At 46.6% G+C, this 23641-nt stretch overlaps 1 protein-coding gene across 1 annotated transcript; it reads right to left on the bottom strand.

Annotated features, from left to right (window-relative positions):
- Positions 1-302: 302 nt before the first annotated feature.
- ALG9 (ALG9 alpha-1,2-mannosyltransferase) lies at positions 303-21606 on the bottom strand (the record flags this gene model as incomplete). Its single annotated transcript, XM_080357926.1, has 15 exons — positions 21488-21606; positions 20861-20999; positions 20537-20671; positions 19864-19934; positions 18897-18985; positions 18151-18286; positions 17722-17809; positions 17478-17583; positions 12443-12565; positions 10584-10738; positions 9688-9817; positions 8856-9003; positions 8438-8567; positions 6409-6539; positions 303-426 (listed from the first exon to the last, which is right to left on the bottom strand). Exons 1-15 carry the CDS (start codon positions 21586-21588, stop codon positions 303-305), a joined length of 1806 nt encoding a protein of 601 aa, XP_080214052.1. The 5' UTR covers positions 21589-21606.
- Between the last annotated feature and the right edge of the window lie 2035 nt (positions 21607-23641).

The raw sequence follows: 23641 nt of genomic DNA, 5'->3' as shown, positions 1-23641 counted from the left end.
GTGTAATAGATAATAACACAGGGAGCAATAGGGATAACATGTCCATAGGTGGCTGCTGAATTTTCAAATGGTTTCTTACCCTTATGTTCTGTGTCAGCAGAGCTGAGATCTGATACTGAGAATGGAAAGCAGATGATGCACCCTTTTTACAGCTGGAAGCTTGCAGAGTAATATCACTTCATGGGAAATCTTTATTAGTGAATCTTACAAGCACGAGCTTTCAAAAAGGGAGCAGAGGATGGCTTAGGCAGCTGTCTAAGAGTGGCAGCAGATGCCTTTGGTTTTGGTGGCCAGGTGTGTTGCTAGCCTCCCATTCTTTTCCTGGCTTGCTTCGACCTCCGGGATTTCAGAATGGTATAGTTTGCATACCACGTGTACTGCTCTGAGAGGAGAGGGATGTAGAACGCACGCAGCAGCTTTGAGGACCTGAAACCAGAAAGGAAAAAACAAATCATCCTTCAAGCACCCATTAGCCAGAATGTCCAAAACCACACAAATGAGGCTTTGCAAGAGATAGGGGCTGGTGAGTCCGTGACATGAGGAACACTAATGGCTCAGGCACACAAAGCCCAGTCCCATTTTCTCCTTGGTGGTGAGACCAAAGCTGGCTTGTCCCAGCATCCTCAGTTGGAGAGCAGCAGTTCTTTGGCATGCCCACTGTGCATTCCAGTAGGACTAAGGGGGAGAGAGGGTGGGAAGGTGGTGTAATTATGGAAAGAAACTTAGATCCTGGAAATCACTGTCCAAAAAGCAGATAATATAGCCTCGAGGGCCTGTTGTGTCAGACAGGCAGGCCTCCTGTTCCTCAGGGCACCCTATGAAGGTGAGAGATTAGCAAGGCTGCACTTCGCTCCTGGCATCTCTTTGCATTCAATCTCTGCCTGTTCCTCCACGCACACCTGAGGGGCAGACAGGAGCTTTGATGGGCACTGGCATGTTGAAGCTTTGGTCTTGTGCTGATGTTCTGTTGAGGGTATTGAATTAAAGAGGGATGGAGTGCTCCAAAGCCTACAAGGGAGCTTGGGGCAGCCTGCCAGCATTCACTCCGTGCCCTGCTAGCGCTGGAGCTGACATTTCACACCACTTGGCAACAATTGGCCCAATGGAGTACTCAAGCATGGAGAGTTTAATGGCTGCATCAAGTTAATACCCTTTGTTTAGTTGCTAATTGCCGGAGCTGTGCTAGCTGAGGACATTTTAAAGGCATGTATACTCTTACTGAGCACACCAATAGTAAAATTCAGCTTTAAATGTAAAGCAGACAATTAACGTCCTTCAACAGCAGCACTGACCCTTGCTACAAGCTTCAGGAATCTGAGCAACTGACTGAAAGGAGGGTTTGGGCAGGGTCTTGCTCCCTCTTTAAGATCAACTTGTCAGTAGACTGAAGTCTGTCAAGGGTTGATAGTTTAACTCCATCCACATAATGCTTGGAGAAGCAGCAGCAGCACCCAAATGTGATTTGCGGTACAGTAAGCGGTCACAATGGCACATGGATCCAGTGGGTACTTGCTGGTCACTGCAGTTTTGCTGGTAACGTAGCCAAGGCTCTGGATATCCAGTTCAAGTCATTTTTTCAATAGAAAGATGAATTGTGTTCTGTTTGCTTATTGTAAGGCCGGGCTGGATCTCGTTCAAAAACGCAGCCTATGAAACAATGGCAGGAACTGCCACTGGGAGCTGCGTCTCCCTGGAGGCTCCCAGGGTTCTTAGACAGCCTGGCTGTAATTCATCCAAAAAGAGGCACCTCCTGATCTCCTACCTGGAGTAAAAGACCATCTGGGAAAAACCAGCAAGATCTACTTGCATTGGCAAAGCACCACCCAGCAGCACGGTCCATACAAGCACACAATAAGGCATTTTTCAGCTGGAATGTTCCCTGTTTAGAGAGGCAAAGCTGTATTCTTCCCACAGCGGTGAGGGGAAACTGAGGCACAGAGTATTGTCTACCCTCAGAAAGACTGAGCAAGTCCGGATTTTAAGATTTACAAGTCCCACTTCCAACTGTGCGACTCTGCCTCCTTTCAGCATCTTGTAAGGCTGCTTTGTGTGCCAAGCACTCAGCTTTCGCTTTGGGATATAAAAATGCTGATTGCTTTACTTCGAAGAACAAAAAACTCAGTGATAACACTTAGGCCCTTTACAAATTGCAAAGCACCCAGCAAAGTTCCTAAATAAAAGAATCACTGGAAATGCGGCTCTTTGTGAATTCCTGAAGTGCTGGAATTGGGAACATGTTCAAAGCAGAATCTCTTGGTAGCAAATAACTAGGCAGAAGATGGTAATTTTGGTGTATTCTGAACAAGGAACAGTTTTTGCAGCTGTCATTTCCTTGCACCCAGAAACTGGAGGTCAACCCTCCCTCCAGTCACTAGAAGCAAAGGCAATCCTTTGAAAACAAGCACTTGATTTTCCTCCTCCATCTCTCCTGCCTAATGAACATCATGTCACTGCTGAACTTGTTCTGGCATCTTCTCTGAGCCTGACTACCTACCATTGCTGCCATGGCTGCTCTCTGCAAACCGTGTGGATTCACTTCAATTCCCTTCAGCAAAGAAAAACAAGGTAAAACAACAGTGTTCAAGCTGCTTTGGATGCTGTTTAAAACAATGAAAATAAGGTAGAGTACCAGCTTTCTGCTATATTGTAAGAAAGGGACAGAAAGCAGCACAACTCCCCAGAGCAGGTTATTTGTTGAATGAGCCTTGTGCAGTTTAGCTCAGGGACAGACAGGAAGGTGGCTTTGCTTGTTCTAGAACAAAGGATATTCCAGGAGCTGCTGGTAGCAAATCCCATCCTAAATAAGCCAGCCCAGTGTAACCATCCTGAGTTCAAACAGCCTGAAACAACAACTCTGAGCAACAAAAGCTCTCCACGTGCTCTTAACTTTGGTTGCAACTCACGTCTTATTAGCAGGAGGAAGTTGAATCTCTGCTACATAAGCATCTCTGAAAACCCATTAATGTTTGCACTTCCTATAGGTGTTAAATTTTGTACCAACCAAGCACCTAAGAAGGAATTTAGTTACTTGTAAAACAAAAGGAGGGAAAACATTTCACGTAATGTGGAGGAAAGCACCATTTAATGGAAGGAGACAAAGCCTCTTATTAAACCAGGGTAACGGTATCCTAGAACAAGGTGACCAAATCATTAATTTCGCACAAATAATCTTCTTTTTTGATGGAAAACTCAAGCGTTGGGAGCAAACAGACAGCTCAGCCTAGAGAGCTGGCAAATGTGCTCCTCAGTGGGGAGCTGTAATATATTCCCCCTTTTCTGTGACAGATTTGGAGTGCTCAGCCAATATAGAATTAAATGGACCTGGACAAAGCAGCTTCCTGAGGAGCATAATTAGCTGGTTGCTTGGAGTACACTCTAATTCAATTAGCAGCACCATTTATCAGAGCCAGCTGAGATTTACATTTGCACTTGCTGACGTCAATGTGAGACTTCCAGCGAGTCCCAGAAGCCTCCGGTTCAACGGGACTGAATTGAACTGCGGGGTCGTTTATTTTCAACAAAAAGGAGCTGGAGTTTGGTGTTGGGCATTTGATGTTTGTTTCTTCTCCCTCAAATGCTCCTTGCTCTGCAGCTACTGACCCCAAATCTACACTGGCAGCTCCCCCCACAGCCCAGTGCAAAGTGACACTTGTGTCCCTCCTTCCCTTTATAAAAAAGGGTGGAATTTTCACAATGTTTTTAATACTTCATAGGTAGCACAGGACATTACTGAATTATTGTGTGGCAGCATGTGCTGGATTTGAGAGACGCATCATTGTGCTGAACTAGGAAGATGGGGAAGGCACATGCTCAGAAATGCAAGCAGCCTGGATCATTACAGGAGTTCTTGATGCATCTTCACTGACCGTACTCACAAACCTGTGCATCTGACCCTCAGAAGAGCTCTCCCCACAGATCCTATGGGTTTCTTTCAGCTTACCACTTTCTAGCACCTAACATGCTGTGTTACTGCTGCTCTCCTGCAGCTAAACCCCCCCAAAAGACCAGCTTCTGAACTCTAAGAGAGACAGCACTGCCTAGATTTGTTGTTCCAAATTGAAACAAAACCACAAATGCTTTTCACAGTATCACAGTATGTTCGGGATTGGAAGGGACCTCAAAAGATCATCTAGTCCAATCCCCCCATGGAGCAGGAACGCCCAGGTGAGGTCACACAGGAACATGTCAAGGTGGGTTTGAATGTCTCCAGAGGAGGAGACTCCACAACCCCCTGGGCAGCCTGTTCCAGTGCTCTGTCACCCTTACTGAGATTCACACACCTTTTCCACTATGAGGTCTGCCAACAAGTTTCTGGACTAGAGAAGTACTTGTTGCATCACTGAAAAAGCCTCATGGCGCCACTGATGCCCTCAGAGAACCTTCCAGCCGCATAGAGCAGCAAATCTCAGTGTCGTCCCCCTGAGGGACACACTCCGGCAGGCCTGCACTCCACAGGCTGGGACAGGGACAGCAAAGGGCTGACCAGCAGCAATGGGACCGCTGCAGCCGCAGGAAGATGCACCAGTAGCACTGGCTGTGCAAATGAGGTTTTCCAATCTCAGCACAAGGGCAGCAGCCCTGGATCTGCGGGGTGAGACAGATCTTCACATCTCATTCAGATCTGCAATGGCCACTAGCTAGCTCATGTCAGCCGCCAATCCACTGCAGACCTTGTGTCACATCCCCTTTTGAGAGCTGCTTGAGCCCTGTTATTTCATGCAAGTTACAACTCAATCACACTCAAAAAAAACCCAAAGCAAACAACACTGTCTGATTTTAGAAATACTATGACGCATTCCGAGAAAACAGCTCAGAACGATTATGAATGTTTACCATGGGAAAGCTTTATATGGATGTTAGAGCAAAATTCCAATACTCAGAAACAAAACAATGCAAAGGTATTTACCTGCCACCGCTATTATGAAGCTCCTCATGCTTTCAAACATGGCCAAACTCCTGGAGATAAGTGGGGAGCTAACAAACTTTTGGTGCAAATGGAAAACTGCAACATGTGGACAGTTTAAAAGATGTGGAGAGAGTCATGGGAGCACCAACTTCCAGCTGAGCCCCTTTGCACTCATCCACCCTGCCTCTTCTCCAAGGGCCACATTACAGAACGAGATTTAAAGTGTATGATCAACTATGAAGCAGGCAATCCAGAAAGAGCCTTTCTTAAATTTCCCTTACTCATGCTGTTGTGGATGGGCTGGCAAAAGTTGCCTTTACCATGCCTGTAGCATCCAATTCTAAATGTGATACCTTTCAAGTGACACACTGGCTAAAAACAGGGCAGATCAAACCTCGCGTGGTTTGTTCTTTCTGCTCGTCACTGTACCATGAGTTGTCTCATGCCCACTGCTGTGCATTTGCCCTGCCAGGCCATGGTTCCTGGCTTGCTGTTGCTCTTCAGAGGGAACAGAGCATCAAGCAGGGTGACAAGATGAGGAGACACTGCTAGTTCACGCATCCCCCAGCATCACCGACACCCCCAGGTAAGGACATGCCCTTCCAGTCCTTCGGCAGCACTGTGCGCTCCAGCTGCCGATTGCGGAAAGGACAGAGCCCAGTGCTCTGGACTGGGGGAGCTCTGGAGGTACAAATAGCAGGGATGGAAATCAGACCTGCTGCTATGGCAACCTGGCCTTCCCCGCTGGCAGAGGTGCCGCAGCTCCCCTCCGTGCCAGCTATGAGGCACTGACAAAGGGCAGCACGGAGAGCTGCCGTGCAGCGCAAGAACAGAGGCAGAAAACGGGCAGCACCAGCAGGGCTGAGGATCTGACCGCCTGATCTCCTCCTGGGACACGCTCCACAAACTCTCCTCTGTTCTCGTCTCCCACTAATGCAACAGCATCTTTTGTTAAGGAGGACACAGCAAGCAGAAAGATCCCTCGCCCTCCTCACCACCCTTAGATGATCGGTTCTAAGGTCTTGGTGATTATTTAGCCAGGGATATGCTCCCCGCTTTTCCCCACCGCCAGTATTCTGCCTTGCTATCTCATTACCAGGGTCAGTATGAAGTCTCAGGGTCTCTCTTTGACTCCCAGCTTCTCACAAGCTGCTGCCCCATGGTGAGATGTCACCTTTGCTACAACAAGCCAAGCCATTAATTCCAGTGGCAAAAGCCACATGCACTCTCCCTTCACAAGCCAGATCACACACATCAAGGTGACGGGACATGGGTTTAGAAGAGCGGTGGCGTGCCTCTCATGAGCTCTAATCAAAAGCTAAGAGGCTATGGGTGAGGAATTAAAAGTGCAATAATCCAAAAAGCCCCATGAGACAGGCCAGGTCCTCCTCTACCAAATATCAGCTGAGTACAAGAAAAATAAGCAAACCTGGAAAGAAGCTATGACATTAGTTTACACAGCTGACAGCCTTTTTCCCTCCCTCTCAAACATGTAAACATACCTGGAAGCATCTAGGAATGGCTTGTAGGCAATGGTTACCCACTCTTCTTTGTTGGAGGAATACCGTGGCTCCCTTGGGGTTTCAGCTGCTGTATCCAAGTCCACCAGATAGTGGCATTTGGAAATGTCAATCTGCAGAAAAACAGATAATCTTGTGGTTTATTTCCTCCAGGCTTCTGGGTATATATGTTCATTTGTACAGGCTGTTACTTAACAAGGAGAAAGGGGTTAAATTTCATAGAATCACAGGATGACTTTGGGTGGAAGAGACGCTCAAGATCATTGAGTCCAACAGTCAGCTTAATGCTGGCACTAAGCCACAACCCTAAGAACTTAATCTACACATGTGTTAAATACTTCCAGTGACTCCACCACTTCCCTTGGCCGCCTGTTGCAATGCTTGACAACCCTCCTGTTGAAGATCTAACTGTGTTTAAGCGACCTAAGTCACATTTTCAAAAGTGAACTAATCCTAAGCTATGGCCATGTTTAAGTTGTACTAGGGTAGCTATATAATTAAAATACACCAGAGAAATGAGCCCCTCGTGGATGCAATGTACAGCAGCAAGGCTGAGCCTTTGGCATAATGATTTTCAGCCACCAGAACAAAGCAAGTTCTACCAGATGTTTCCTCTGTACTTGGGTATTTTGCTGGTACTAGGTTTTGTTAGCACTTATGCATTTATTTGGGGATTTACTCAATACTTCGGTGGCATACAGAACTTTTTCAAAAAGATCTCGTTCTCTTGGTGTTCTTAGGTCAGAAGTTTTAAAACTCCATTTAAAAATCACATTTAGTAGCTAATTTCTAATGCCCTGTGTCCTTTTGCCTGCATAAGAAATAACAAGATTGTATGGTGACGTTACGAAAAAGCCCATGAAACAGAAGTGTGTTCTGCTCCATTAGTCACAGGCTGCGCACCAGCCAGCTGTCTGTGCTAAAAATATGCGACTCGAAGATCTCATAAATTAAACGCATTGCAGCAGACAGCTTCCCCCAGGTGGGGGACACACCACCTCCCATTTCCAGTAACTACATAACAAGACTCCAAATAAGAGAGCTTGAAGCCAGATTAATCCCTGTTTTTACCTCTGTTACAGAACCCCCTTCCATCCGCTGCCGTGAGCGCTCACAAGTGCTTGTACAATGTCCAACAGGGCAAAGGCACGAGCCACATAAGCATGTACTGTCCTCAGCCAGGACAGACCCACCTCTGTAAATCAAAAGCCTGGTCCATTACATGCCAATGTTTCCTATGACACACATACCAACGCTGCCCTCCAAGGTGCTAAGAGAACTGAAGCAAGCACTATGCATTTCTTGGCAGCCCCTCTCATTCAACCCTTAGGACAAAAAAACGATGACTAAATATCTAGTGCACCGCAAAGAATATTTAGCACACTGCTAAGATTTAACCTGTTAAATCATTTTAAAGAAGCTTGTTGACAATAACTTTAAGTTATTCATATGTGTGCGCTGTTTGTTTAGTTAACACATTACAACCAGGAACAGTCACAAATAAATAATAGCAGTATACATGATCTTAACAGATTCCCATTGAAATCACGGAGGCAATTGTTTCAGTCAAGTTCCACATTAAGTTCCTCCTCCTCAGTTGCAAACGTGATAAATACATTTATATTTTAAAAGAAAGGAAAGTGCAAAGGAAAATTCCAATCCCTGCTGAGTGACAAACATTTTCTGGGGGGGATTTCAAACTACTCATTCAGTTCACTTCCCTGTGATCACACTAACACATTATACTAAATCCCAAATTGCAATAACTAGGAATTACTACTTCTGCTGCCCTTTTTTTTTTTGTATTATGTCTTCAAATGACAAATAGGCAGATGCCTTGCAAACAGAAACCACTCACATACATGGGGAAACTTCCAAGTGCTGCATAAAGCCCATTTTTATTCTGTAACTTGTATGGTACCCAGGAAAGAAAATGGGGAGATGTAGTCCTAGGCAATATATCAATACAAATTATACAGTAAGGTAAGGAAAAGAGGAATATAACCCTTACGTATCGAGATGGCTCTTCCTTGTTTTGGTCATTCATGTCTGTGGGAATGATCCGTGTGGCCATTGGTCCCTTGGCAAATGGTTTTGGTAACTGGCCCCTGAATTCTGACATGATGAACTGGAGCTGCCAACTGCAGAGAACAGGGTCAGAAAGCCCAGCGGGAACATGCAGGAGCTAATAAACATTTTATATGGATAAAATCAAAAGCATAACCAAGGACAATTCATGTCTGAGCGCAGAGAAGCAGTCACGCTACATATGTCCTGTAGCTTGCAACAATCTGCTGACAACAAACTTTGGAATCCTTTTGTGTTGGATACGCTGGTGTCAGGGATACAAGGTCTTGAAATACTTCTTATGAGAAGTGCCCCTCCTTATGAATCTCAGCAAATTGTACCTTTTACATTAGAAAACTTACTTCTCCGGCAGGAGAAAGCTGCTTGGAAATCTGTGCCACTCCTTCCCCACGCAGACGTGGACCGGCCTCCCCTCCGGCACAGTGTGAATACTTGGGTCAGTGGCGATCCTGTGAAATTCTGGGTACAGGTCCAGGGGCCCATGGTAGCCTGCGGAAGGCAAAAAGCTGTAAGACTAAAGAAATAGGTGATATTCACATGAGTGCTTTTGAAAGACTGTAAATAAAATTGTTCAGACTTAACTTTAACTGATAACTTCTTGAATAAATTATTTGGTCTATGCTCAAAAGTGGCTGGATCCCAAAGCTTCTCCTTTCTTTTAGAAGGGCGGGGACCCTACCGTCTGTATTCACATCCTCCTGTCCTGACTGTCAATGGCCACCATCAAGCAAAAAATACTGATGAGGTAGAAAGGTTCACTGCATGGCTCTGATTCAACAAAGCACCTAATGGAGATGGATTAGATATTATCCTTAAGGACATATGCATCTAATTACAAATTTTACATGGGAAAATGCTTTTTCAAGTCGGATCATATCTTTTAAAGTATCTGCTTTAAAATCAGTCTGGGTACAGGTTTTACATCAGTACAGTTGTACTAGCTGAAGGCGAATGACAGCAGATCTTTAACTGATATAACTCTAGCGATATGCGCATATATGTACCAATGTGCATATATACACAGCATCATGGTGACCATCAGAAATCATTCCTTTCCCTGCAACAAACTTTGAAGGTTCATTATTCCTACTGTGCTGCTGTAGTCAAAGCAGCACAACTTCAGACTCAAAGAATGATACCCACGAAAGCACAGAACACGTCTAAACCACCAACCTCTGAATAAGGCAACAGAACGGGACAGTGACAAAAGGCCAAAGAGAAAGACGGTCCCCAGAGCCAGCCAGTTGGAGGAGACCGTGTAGTGTTCCAGGCGGTAGCGCTGGAATATGAAGTGGTAACATTTCTGAGGAAAGATTTAAAAGAAGACAATACAAAATGACTCAAACTGTAATATGTTTAGCAAAATTCTACTTTTCTTAAGGACCTGACAGCAGTGCCTGTATCTCCCACCAGCTCTTTGCTCTTCATTTTTTCATTAGGACCCATTAAAACAGAAACTCACATGGTTTAGTCACATTTCTTAATTGATCATTTAGGGTATTTAGAGACATTTTCAGCTCTTTTCCTCAGGAAGACCTGTGGCCAAGCTGCAAAGCGGGCTCTACCAGGGCTCCAGCTTGGTTGCTTCCAGGTGAACCAGAAGCAAGTGTTCCTTCACAGACCCCATTTTCAAAGCTGGATTGGCCTCCTCCCTAAAACAACTTCCATCCCCCACATTTACTGCGTGACCTATGGTTGTCGGCCCTGTCTGCACAAACCGCAGCTTTGAAGCGGATAAAAGAACACGCAGCACATTCTGCACGCGCATTTAACCAGCAGCTACTGTTTCAGTATTCGACAGCTGTGCGTTTGGCTTCCAGAGTCTCAACACCTATCCATGAAACACTGGTCAAAAACAACAGCGGTGCCAGGTGACAGATTAAAGATTATGATCAAGGATTATGCACAGTATAGTCCTGAACGGTGTGATCGCTGTAGACTGTGTCACAGATGCAGATATCTCACAAATGTTCCCAAATTTAGGGAAGCAATGTTAAAGTAGTAAGCTAGCAATTATGTTTCCTAAAGCTACAACCTCATTAAAGAGAACACACACAACTAAAACTGACCTGAAGAGCGGACAGAGCCACAGCACCGCAGAGGCAGATGAGGGGATAGATGGGAAAGAGAAACCGCTCTTCTTTGTGAGGCTGACTGAAGAAAATCATGATCCAAATGTACATAGGAGCCAGTGTCAGCCAGTAGGGACGGCCCAGATTCTGAACTGAAAGAAACAAACAGCGAAGTAGTAGTGTCACAAATAGGGATTGATGCTGTTCTCCCTCTTGCTCAATAACATGTCACATTCAAAAAGCCCATTCTTCAGGTTGAGCCCATTGCCTTCAGCACAAACACACCATGTTCTGAACAGTCGCGGTGTTAAAAATCCAGGTAACATGTCCAAATACAATTTCGATCAGAGAATTCTTGGGGATTGCTGCAATACTGAGAATTTCAACAGATGTTAGAAGACCAAAAGCAGAAAAGAATTTTGCATTACTGAAGCCAAGCAAGAGACAAAACCCATCGAGAACTGACATGTCTAAACAGGTGGTCAGAAGTACTGGATTTCCTGCTGTGGATGATGCTGTTCATACAAAGATCACAAAGGATCTCCTCTCAACCCACCCCCTTACAAATGGTGGATTAGCAACTAAAGTTTCCACAACCTTCGTTGCTTCATTACAATAAAACAGCATGAGAGGTCTCTCAGGCACCTTCTGCTTAACAGAGGAAATAACCGATTCAAAAATAACAACAATTACCCTGAATTTCAGTCACACTGAGGAGGGTTCTACAGCATCTGACAATTTTCAGTCCCCTTCTGCCCCTTTGCTACTCCCAACAGCAGAGTTAAGCAATTAAGCTAACTGCATTTCCCAGACAATAAGAACAAAGCACTTGGCAGAACTGCTCCTGCTGTTAAGTACAAGAACACCAAGTGAACAGCAGGAAATCCCGCATTTATGGGATCTCCTACCGAGCTTTCACTGGTTTGTGACAGGATGTCAGTCATATCCACGGAACAGATACAAGCAAATATCCATTAACACACATTTTCAGCAAGGATTATGATGTTATTGCTTCTTGTATTCAGTAAAAATCAGAGAGCGAAGCACTAACTGGACTGATGAATCTGGAGGCTGCTGCCTTAGGAAAACGGCAGAGAAGAATTCACACTTAATATGTTTTTCCTCCCTAGAGTCACTTCCCAAATGTCATGCGCTTACATTGATGTCATTTAAGAGGAAGCCCAATGTGAGGTAGGGAATATTCTGGTTGCTTCTTTCTCTGCTCTCAGTGCACACACACCTATGGGGACCCTTCCCAAAGCACGGGGCAGCAAGAGTGTCCTGCCAGGGCTCAGTTCTGTTCTCTCAAGCTGCTGCAGAAAACACTCTGGCATAATAAAAACCAACAACAGAACAGCCAGCAAATGGTTCTCCAAGTAACTCTAAAGGCTACCACTTCCAGCTGCAGATAAGATGGAAACAGGCACATAGTTTCTTTCCCCCTTTGGATTTCTCACAGGGCTGTTTCTAATGTATTTGCACGTCTGGCTGAAGGCTACATGCCATCCAGCTTGTTAAGCTTAGTCTGGATATGGATAGCTCAGCCTAGATAACACACTGTTCTTCTAAGGAATTGTCCTTAAGGAGAAAAACATGTTTCTGCCCTTTTGCAGACAGGATGTGAATAGATGCATCTCACTGCCTTTCCTTTTTCTACGCAGCAACTCCACTGTTGGGTCAATACTGAATTGACTAATGATTTCTAGGAACTCCCTTGTTACTCCAAAGACTTCCCCTCACCCTCGTTTCCCTTCCAGGGAAGGAGAGCTGCCCTTTGGCAGGCAAGCTCTCCCTGTGGTCACAAGTCTGAGATCCAGGCTGCCTGTGCTTGGCTCCCACGGCTGTCTTGCACTCACCATGAAACTTCTGGAGCAGACACTCCATGAGACAAGTCAGGGGCAGCACAAGCAGTGCCAAGATAAACGCCACATTGAAATTCAGAAAGCCGTTGATGAAATAGAAGGACCAGGGTTCCGTACCTAAAGGATGAGAAAAGGAGACAAGCTTTTAAATGCAGGAATGTACGAGATCTAGATGTAAGAGCAGTGTCATTCCTTGCCTGACTGATATAACCAGAGCAGACATCAATTCTCCCCATTACAAGCATATTGGAACTAAAGAATGGAAAGGGTGTGGACAGAAGATATTGCAGAAGATGCAGCCCCGTGGAATGAGCCTGAGCCAACTCAAAGTAGCCTCATGGTTCCGCTCCTACCCATAAATCCACCGTAACAGTGGCACGAGTTACTCAATAGCCATACAAAGGTACCAGAGCATCTCTCAATCGTGTCTGCGCATGAAACTTCATTGTCTTCCCTTTCAGAAATTACTTTTCTCCTTCCTTTTTCACTGGGTCACAGTCAATATCGTATCTGCTGCTTGTGAATCACACGCCACTCTAAGAGCCTTGCCCAGCAGAGCTCTGTCACACACAACTTTGCATTAACAAAGCCTACACAGCAAGAAAGGAGAGGTGCAAACCTGTAAAACTAAGAAAGGTGACTCCAAATTCATTCTTTCTAATTGCAGATAAGTAACAGAGGAATAACACAAACCACAATGTTAATAAGAGCTTATTATAGTTATGGAGGGATGATGCACACTCCATGTTGGCAGAAAGCGTACTAAAACGGAACAAGAAAAAAGAGCTCACATTCACACTTCACACCGATGATTCTCCTAATAAAATGCATCCAGATGCTAGTTTTGGTACCCCCCAAGAGTCAACAGTATTGGGAATGTCCCTGCTTCAATTTGTTCTTATGGTGTAGCTGAAAACAGGAGCGAGCCAACTCTGCTTCCTAACATGACATAGTTGGGTATTGGTTGCAAGCTTCAAAGGACGTAAATTGAAAGAAATACCAGTCCAGCTGTCATTATTTGGACTATTAATTGAGGATGTTTAAATCCAGAACAATAAGGAATGCCAGCTTCTCTCCATATATTTGCTACTCTCTCAGTGTGATTAGCTCAATCAGTCAGTAAATGACACACAGGGGCTTTAATCACTGCACTGTTGTGACATGTGTCACATGCCACAGCAATTTCCTGCAATCAGAGCCGCTTAAATAGGGTCCATGCTGAAATTAATCAGACAACTGAAAAGTAGCAAGGAAAACCCAAAACCTCTGCAGCTCCTACAGCTAAATATGATTAGAAGCTGCACTAGTCATGTCAGAAACATGTCATTGGAGTTACTAAGGCTGAGTCCAAGCAACTGATGTTCATTTAGGAAACCTTTAGCTATTAGCACTGAAAGTACATAGCAATTACAGATTTTGGGGAGCAGGGAGCCTTTAAGGGAGTGAAATTCACCTTTTCTCTCCCTCCACCTGCCTCATAATTCTTGTAACCCTCCATGAGCACAATCCTCAGGCTGTGAAAGGCTGAATATGGGATATGATAGATTGAAAGAACATCCAGTGATGGACATGACCAAGTTTTATCTGCATGGCAACACCGCAATAGTGCCAGCGTTCCTTCCTCCTCCTCTAGACTCTGCTGGTGACTCTCCATATTTAAGGACTGCAGTTCTAAATACTCACTGTGACAGATCTTGAGCACATGCGGCAAGGAGATCATTTTAGATCCCACATGTATGACCCTTCCTAGAAATCAGGGCTGTTGGCTGGGATATGTCTGCAATGGAAAGCCTGAGGCAGACTGGAGTGCCACACTGAGTCTTCTATGGACATCTAGGAAAAAAACATGTGTGTAAAGGGGGCTTTGCTCTCTTCCCAGCCCTACTGCCTCCAGATGCTCTCCCAAGGCCATGGTACAGCTTTCTAAAGACTTACAGCAGAGCTACCACTGCTGAGCCCACTCTAGTAACTACTCCTGTGGAACATCAAGTCTTCTCCTTATTCAAAAAAAGGGCTGGAACTGGGTTCTGTACCCTGCTCGCCCACTCTCACTGCTGGAAACAGCCACTTTATCACAGAAGATGCCAGGACGAGATAGGAAGCTTCTTAAACCAAAATATACTGCTACCCTCCATTGTTTTCTGGCTAGAATTCAGCTGCACGGCACAGCCGAGTCCCAAATCTTTAAAGGATACTACCAGGGACCATATTGTCACCTTCTACCTGCCCTGCCTGCTATAGAAAGAAAGTTAACTATGGTCCTCACTTGTGTGGTCTCCGATTTGGTAGCCTGGGACTGCGGAATGAAGGACCCTCCATGAAACATGCTTCTCCACAATCCAGACACAGCCTCACAAGCCCCGAGGTCTCCTGAGGGACCCTCAGTTGGTCTGAAGCTTTAATAAAAAAGCTACTTTCACAGATTATTTTTTTGCAGTGTTACACAGGCAAGTCAAATAATTCAGACGCCAGGCAAAAAGCAATAGGCTTGGTCACTGTGATGCTTTGTCCATTCAGAAGCATCCAGTCTCAATGCCTCCCGTGGCAAAATGCTTTTATTCTTGTTATCTACAACAACTGAAGGTGATTCGAGAAAGAACTGCAATATAAAACAAGAACAACCCCTTTGCATATAAGTAGTCCTGGCTCAGAAAAACCTATTTCAAGCAGGCAGGGATGCTAAAGGACTTCCCATGCACAACGCTGATGGGAACATGCTTCCACAGCATTGTCTTCAGACCACAACAGAAAATGTAGCTTGCTGCAAGCATCCCACATGCTAAAGCTGAGCAAAATGCGGGCTGTAGGAGAGAGACTGAGGAAAGCGGTAGGAAGAACACTGTGGCCGAGTCAGCTCATGGCACTATGGGGACAAGCAGCTGTCAGACACTGAGCCAGAAGCTGGTTTGAACTCTGTGCTCTGTGACAAGCTCTGGGAGCAACTCTAGAAATCAAACTCACACGTAAGTTTATAGAACTTAACAAGCTATCACACTACAGCTTGGCCACAGCAATAGCGAAGGCGGCTCAGGACAAAGAGGAGTTATAAACTAGGCTTAAGTGCTCCACCCGATGTTTATCACAGGCTGAAAGCCTGCACATAGACAGGAACTGTAGCTTGGCTGTTTAGCAGTAACTAAACCGCAATAATTCGATCATGAGTCACAGCCCTCATTCTAAGCAAGCTTGATTCAGTGCTAGTATAACAAACAGTCTGTTTTCTGCATTTATTTCCACTGTAGTTAAGACCTGGAATCAATAGAGCAAGGTGTCAAAACACCTCTGGCACATCACGCCCAAGCTGAACAAAGCTTCCCAAAGTGCCATCGCACCTCAGGTCACAAAGTGCTGATCACAGGAAGTTCTGTCACCCATTGTGCGTTCTTAGAACATACGTACACAAAACCACCCCAAAGGCTCAGAATCAGGCTTACGGATACACAAGTTACTTTCCCTTGACTGTAGAAACCTAATCACCCCAGGAAAATATTCACTGCACAGACTGTATTTATCCAGAAAGAACATATTGCTAAACACACACACACAAAATAAATATCAAGCCTTGTCTCCAGAACTCTAGTTTGCAGGCAGAAGGAAAAATACGGTGGTGCTTACACTGAAGATAATACGGGCTGATGGCTGCAACCTCCAGCAGTTCCTGCTCCCATCATGTGAAAGTTGGGAAATCCCAGCTCCAAAGCCAAAAGGGATCGGCCGGCCTTTCATCTCCCCTGGTAGTGTTGTTTTTCCCAAGTGTTTTGAAGCTCTCTAAACACACAGTGTTGTTCTAGCCACATTGCATTAAAGAGTAATTTCAAGCAGGCTCTTCTACTAGCCTGGGGCTGTTGTACAAATCTCACTATGAATAAAACACTTCAGAATAGCCTGGTCCCTGGAGGCTTCTGGAAATAACTCCCACATCAGTGTGGAAAAGGTCAGGCAAAAAGCCCATGCCAAACATCTATTGGAGACAGAGCCTGGAGCTTCCTTACAAGAAACTCAGAACAACTGACCTCAGAGCCTTCCTGCAGAGATGAAGAACCATGGCAAAGCAGCTCTTGCCCTGCTGTGCCACAGCACAAGTAACATATCACCGCTCAGCATCAACCAAAATAGCCCTCCAAATGAACCAATATTGCCTACAGCACACTGCCAGGGAAAGCCCTGCTAACCACTGAATGCCTCCTAGAATATCACAATCAGGCTTAAACAGATGACGGAGGTGATGTAGGGAACCTGCACCCTAAGCTCCCTGAAGGGTCCGCCAGCCCCTCTGAAGCTCTGCTAGAAATATACTGCTTTTCAGCTCTAGAAGTACATGATATGAACAACTCAATACAGCAGCAGCTCCCAAAGAAACAACACAGCATTGCCATCAAGGTTCGGACACAAGATGTGGGTCACAGAGTATCCTAAATGGCCAGGACCAGAGAACCACTCATAGGTAGATGATTTGCCTGCAGATTAGATGCCTTTATGGTCACCTCAGACTCTGCTTGCCAGCAAAGTCCAAGCCATACACTGCCAATAAGGAGATTCCCAAGGCACAGCATGGACTTGGGAAGTCTGCAGACCCAATGTGAACTTAAAGAACTATGGATTCTGCACTGTTACCCACCTTCCCAAAGTCGTGCACCCTGTGAGTAACAGCCACCAGGAACTCACCTGGAGCTGACAAACACACATCACCTGTGCCCACTGCACTCGTGCAGCAGCCAAACACATTCACCACTAACAGATCTCTGCAGAGACACTGAGACATCTCCCAACAGTTTACAGAACGTGAAAGTGAACAAAAGCTGCTCAACTCACAACATGGAGAAATCCCACAGCGACCTGCCGATTTCCAGCTCGATAGAGACATTCTGCGGCAAAAAGCTGGAACTGCAGCCCTTTGGAGCTTGCAGGCTACTTTGGCTTTTGAGCACATCAGAAAGATAATTGGCAATCATGACCTGATGGGCCACAGCTGCACAACAGTAGCAAGAAAACCCTCGACTCACTCTCTGTCTTGTTATCTTAAACTCACCATAGAGATCAGGTCCATGAGAGGTGAAGACATTGTATAAAACAATGTTGAGTGGTGCAACTACCAGCTTCCCATAGTAATAGCTGTCCACAACTACCAAGGGCACCTGCAAGAAAGTCGCAATTATTTAAAGTGCCAGAAGTTTTTGTCTGCCCAAAAGCTCCAAGTGATTTTGTTAATGGAACCCACCCCGTTTCACTGCAAGCCAAATCCATTCCCTCTTTGCCTTGTTACAGGCACTCACCAAAAACAGGATCAATGACACCATACACCAGTTTAGGAAACTTTTCCACCTCCGCTTTAGTATCAACAGGTCAAATGCAATAGGAAGCCTGAAAGAGAGACCAGGTATCAACCAGAGACTTTGTGTTTCTCCACTGCAGGTTTTTGTGTCTCTTCAAAGCAAGCAGGACAGTAGCTGGAAGATAATTATCACATCACTGGGCTCTGCTTCTACTCCATATTCCAGTCATCCACCCCAGGTCTTGGTATATTAGGATCAGGAAGTCTTCCCAATTTAAGTTGTTCCAAAGCAAATAAACCAGGCTATGGAAGCCTGTAGCAACTCAGTCCCTGTTAGCTTCTTCCCCCAGCTCTCCAGCCCCTACGTTCTCCCCAACCTGGCAAGAAACATTTGCCAAAGTGCACAATTCCTGAGCCCTCCCCTCCTTACCCAAGAGCTGCACTGAAGGGCCAGCCCAGAAGAGCTCCAGCAGCCACCCCCAGCACCGCTACCGAGGTCTTGTCCATATACCAGCCAGTCATGGCAATCACTGTGGTGTACATGCAGAAACTGCTGGGGAGGAAAGCTGCGACACAAGGAAAGAAAGGGGTTAGCACAGCTTTCCCACCGCAGAACTGCATAAGGCTAATCATTGCTCCTTTATGCCACAGGAGCTGGGATGCTACTACACTGGACACTTATTTCAGTGAAAGCAAAAAAAAATAAGGATTCTTTTTCTTGTTCTGCCAATACCAGAAATACTTCCAACACTTCCTTTAAGTACAAAGGCCTCTTTCCTCGGTGGCACTCAGCAGGGGTAACCAGCCTACAGCATCACAGGTCACCACTTGCTGCACCTGTTATATTCTGCTATATGTCCTTCCTTGGATTAAGGTATGCTCAAGGAAGGTAGGCCAACACCCTGTTTAAAAGGCATGGCCCACCACAGAGACCTGAGACAGCAATAGAAACAACCATGCCCTAGAAATGGAAAGATACAAGACAGTGATGTGGTGAACATCATTTCAATTGCCACTTTATTCTGCCATCACACCTGCCATGAGAAATATGTGCAACAGAATACAACAAACAATTGCTAGAGGGATATTAGAGTGCTGTGGACTTTCTTCTCTCTGGACCTGTCCTTGGTTTCTATGGACAAAGCGATTGTTAGTGTCATTGTTAAGCAAACTTACCTGCAGATGAGCAAAACATGCCAGTGCTGAGCACTAAGAAGGCCAACATCAGCCGGCTCACGTGCAGCCCAAACTTCTTGCACACAGCCCTAAGGAAGCAAGAGAGAATGAGAGACCACAAAAACATTCTCAGTACATAGAAGAATAACAGTACCCAATGCATGCAGAACCACAAACAACCCACAGAGCACCCCGAGAGCTTTAAGGTGGCTGATTTTCATGACCGAAAGCAACCTGAGGAGCAGTACAACTGCCTCCAACCTGGGATTTCAGGTCTCCTAAGTTACATTAGTGCCAAACTCTAGAAGAGACTTGGCTTCCACAAGTGTCAGTTGTGCTCCTGCAAATATCAGGAATGTAGGGAGTCTGCACTGCTGCAGCAATATCAATCTACATAAGGTTTTTACTCCTTACAAAACCCCATAATGTAAAAAGCCACAGATCACATTCTTAAAATCAGACTGCTGGCAACAGGACAATCATGCAAGTTAATAGTTTGAAAGCCACAAATAAAGCAGCTTAGGCAAGATAATTGTGTGTTCAGGCTACTGCTTTTAGTGGATGCAAATACTATTGGCAGATACATTACAGACAGCAGCAATGTATTCCACTAAAATTCACTATGATAAGCAAACGCAGCACCAGTCTCCCCTCCAGAAGAGCTCAGTGTACAATGCTCCCACCCTGCTTGCTGGTCTCACTGAGAAACTGAGTGTAGCCAACAAAATGCTGGAGTGGAGAAGTGGGTGGCAGATCTGGGGACACAATTTTGTCCTAACAGTGGAATTCTGACCAACATTTCATTAAGTTATCATAGGAACGCACAATTTCAAGGTTCACCGTAAAGCAGCCAAGTTTACCAGGCACATCTGCCCATGAGATTCAGGATGTATTCCCTGTGGCAATAACTGAATATGTCACTCTTTTTGCTCAAAAACATTCACTGTAGACAGCTTCTAATACTCACTTGTAGAAGTAGAGTTCACAAACGCAGCTCAGGAAGGCCAGGAAGCATCGGAGGAAATAGAAGATAAGAACCTAGGAGACATAGTTACATGGTTTATGCACCTATTACTAACAAATTGGTCCCAAGAATAGAAGTTCTGAACAGGATGGAGCAAGTTTGGCAGTGGTGAAGGAGCCTACTCTTGTAAGCCCAGATCCCACACCAAGAGATGCTGAAGATGCTGGCAGCTCAAGGCCTGGCCCTCTAACACAATGAACACAGCCCAATGAACTTACCAGAACTATCCCTTTTTGTTTGCTGTTATGCAAAGTATGGAAATGGGTACCCAAGCAGAACGCACATTTAGTGGTTTTTTACATTTCTGTGGGTTCAGTTGCAATATCCCTTGCAAAAATATTAATTTATATTTTATAGTTTATTGAAATAAAGCAAAAATAGGGACAACTTCTTAATCAAATCAGAGCCAGACGGCATTTCCCTGCGACTTCCCAATGACTTTTCCTTGCATCCCATTGAGTCAGCTCACCAAATCCTTGCAGGAGGTAAGTGTTGGTAAACAAAGCAGCGCTTTGGAAACACTCTCTTACCTCTGACAACAAACAAAGCAGCTGTTTAACACAAACTAAAGGCATGTTTAGTCATCACAAAAGCAGCTTTCACACCACTGATTTACCTTGTTAGTTTGTAGAACTCTAGCGTGGAACAAGGCTGGTAAGGCGTGAAGCCACAGGTAAGCATAGGAGCGGATGGCATAGGCTGGAGAGTATTCCCACGTCTGAAACCCGTTTCCATAAACGAGATAATGTGTCTACAACGGAGATTAAATCAATAAATACACATGCACCACACAGAGTAGACAGTCTTGCATTTCCCATCTGAATCAGTAAGAAAATTTCACTTTGAGGCACAGAGATTAGCACAAAATTCTAGATAAATCTGCATTTGCACATGTGAACTACAAATTCCCAAGTATCTCCAAGAAGAGGAAGCCACTTACTGGTTCCCAATAGTTAAAGGTCTCATCACAATCAGAGATGTTGCTTAAGAGAGCTGCACAGAACCTGGCTGAGATGAGACACTTGAAAGCTGTGGATCCTTCAGGGGCCCAAACTTGCCCTGTTTTGCTCCCAGATGATCTAGAAAAAAGACAAATCCACACCAAGCAGGCTCAGTAACAAGATCAAGACTCACAACGTGACACTAGGCAAAGAACTGACAAGCGTATATACATTCCTGTTGTATATACTGTGTAGGCTTTCATTCACAGCTTTCTTTGGGGGATGCTAGTCTCACAAGGAAGCACCATCATCCTCCTCACCATACCGGAGCAATGGCCCCGAGTGCTTCACCCACCGCTGCACCCCAACTCCCCTTCCTCTCCCCAACAACAGACGGCACCGAAGGGAGACCGGGGAGCCCCACTTCCACAACACAAGCCCACCCGATGCTGGGGCTCGCTCGGGGCTGCGGGTACGAGGAAACACCTGGGCGGCTGCTAGGAACTAACACCGCCCCGCCAGCCTCGGGGCTTCCGAACCCCGAGGGATCGTTGCGGTCCCGCCCGAGCGACGGCTGCAGAACCCGGCCCCGGCTTCCCGGCCCCGCCGCCCGCTCCGACACCTACTCCGGCCGGGCCTCCTCCGCGCCCGCGGCTTCCGACCGAGGCCGAGCCGACTCCCCGCCGCCTCCAGCCCGCGGCCGCTGCCGGGCCCCCTTGGCGGCCATGCCGAGTATGGGAAAGCGAGCGCCCGCTCCCTGCCGCCGACGGACGAAACGAGAGCAGCGCCGAAGCCGCCGGCCGCCATGCCGGGTGCGGGCACGGGAGCGCGCCTCCACGCCGTGCGCGCGGGCGGCGCTACTCGCGCTCTTATAGCGGGCAGCGCGCGTCCCGCACCGCCCACGGCCGCGCCTCCTCCCGTGCGCGGGAAAGCAGCCAAACAGGGAGCGCACAGCCGGGAGAAATAAACCAAACCAACCCCAAAACGTTTTATTTGATGCTGATACAGGGAATTGACAATGAACTAATTAACACTTAAATAATTAATACTTAAAGGCGCTTAGAGAGCTAAGCCTTTAACCTACATCACTATTGCCTAGGCTTGCTTAGTTTTGTGTAACTTATTGTATGAGAAACAGGACTTCGCTGACGACTTGCAAACATAATGGTGAATCCTTGGGTGAACTATATAACAGAAACTTGGGCACAGGACAGGAGATACGCCAGTTTAACCAACTCATCACACTGGACCAAAGGTGACCGTGTACAGAGAAGAGGACCCGGGTTCACAGTCACTGTGCAGCTGCAACCAGGAGGAGCCGGAGGTGGAGACTGTGGAAATGCTCTCCCGGAACTCATTGTAATAAGAACCGCCTTCTCGGGGCCATGTTATGAATATGTATAGGCGTTCCTAAAACTTTCATGAATATGTAACACTTTACTGTATTCAATCAAGCTCACAAGTGCTGTAAAAACACACACATCTTGGGCGGAGCTACCCCCTGTGTGCCCGGCGTCGTAAATACATACCTTCTTTACAGTCTCAAGGGTTGTTAAGTAATTTCCTGAACCACTGGGAAAAGGGCAGCGAGAGGAGCTCCTTTGGGACAGAGAGGAGGAACATGGTCATCCGGAGGCTGAGGTCCAGCGGCCGCCACTCCTCCTCTCCCTCGCGGTTCCTTCCGCACACCATGGATGCTTCTTCTCCACCAGCAGCTGCTGCGAACGCAGGAGGATGCGGTCAGGACCGAGAAGGCACCGGGACGGTCCCTGGAGGGAGCTCCCGTCAGCAGGGCCACGGGCCCCCCCCCCCCCCGCCACGGAAAAACCTCGCCAATCGGCTTTTCTCAACGAATCGGTGCTCCCGGGTGCCTCTGCTGCCGCCTGCGGCACCCTGAGCTGCACCCCACTTCTGGGGCGCTTACCCCACACAAGCTGCCAGCTTCAACACTGTCAAGAGCTTGGGGCACTTTCTGCCCTGGAGGCAGGTGAATCGGCCGCGGTGGATGGTGACTTCGGCAAGGGCACGGCCGCAGGGGGTTCCCACGGCCGCAGGGGGTTCCCACGGCCGCAGGGGGTTCCCATGGCCGCAGGGGGTTCCCACGGCCGCAGGGGTTCCCACGCTGCAGGGGGTTCCCACCGCTCCGCTGGGTTCCCACGGCGACAGCACAGGGCATAGAGCCTGTTTGCAACTGACCAGATGGGTCAGTTTCTGAACGACCCTCCTTGGCTCCACCAGACTCCTGAGCTTACTACTAGGAGGTTTTGATTTCATTTCCAAAATAGTCTGCTGGTGCATGCAGCTAGGATCTCACCAGCTGCCCCCTGGCACCAGCAGCCCAGTGCACACTATCCTACCGTAGGGCCTGAGCACCTGCACAGCGAGTTTTCAGTGCTTAAACTGTACACAACCCCCTGGAAATAGCAAGGTCCTCCCTCTTTCAGCATACTCATTGTAGTCACTACCAGTACAAGGCACTGGGCAAACTCAAGCAAGAGTAGGAAGAGTGAATTGGCATCAGTAAGGAGATCAAGTCCAGTCTCATGGGGCCCTAACAAAGCTCCACTTCTTAAAATGAGGTTTAATTGCACACACACTTGGTCTTCATTAACAGGAATTTCCACATTCAGAATGTGCGCAGGCACTTGAAGTCCACCCCACCTTTGTAAGAGGCACTGCACTAACACACAGTGTGAGGCCCAACAAGATGTAGGCAACGTTTTCTAGACTGGCAACGAGGGCAGATGCTGCTCAAGCACCTGAAACCAACATACGATGCT

The sequence above is a fragment of the Nesoenas mayeri genome (genome assembly GCF_963082525.1).
Source record: "Nesoenas mayeri genome assembly, chromosome: 22".
NCBI lineage: Eukaryota > Metazoa > Chordata > Aves > Columbiformes > Columbidae > Nesoenas > Nesoenas mayeri.
The sequence above is the reverse complement of the archived record's forward strand: the minus strand, read 5'-3'. Positions and strand labels throughout refer to the sequence as shown.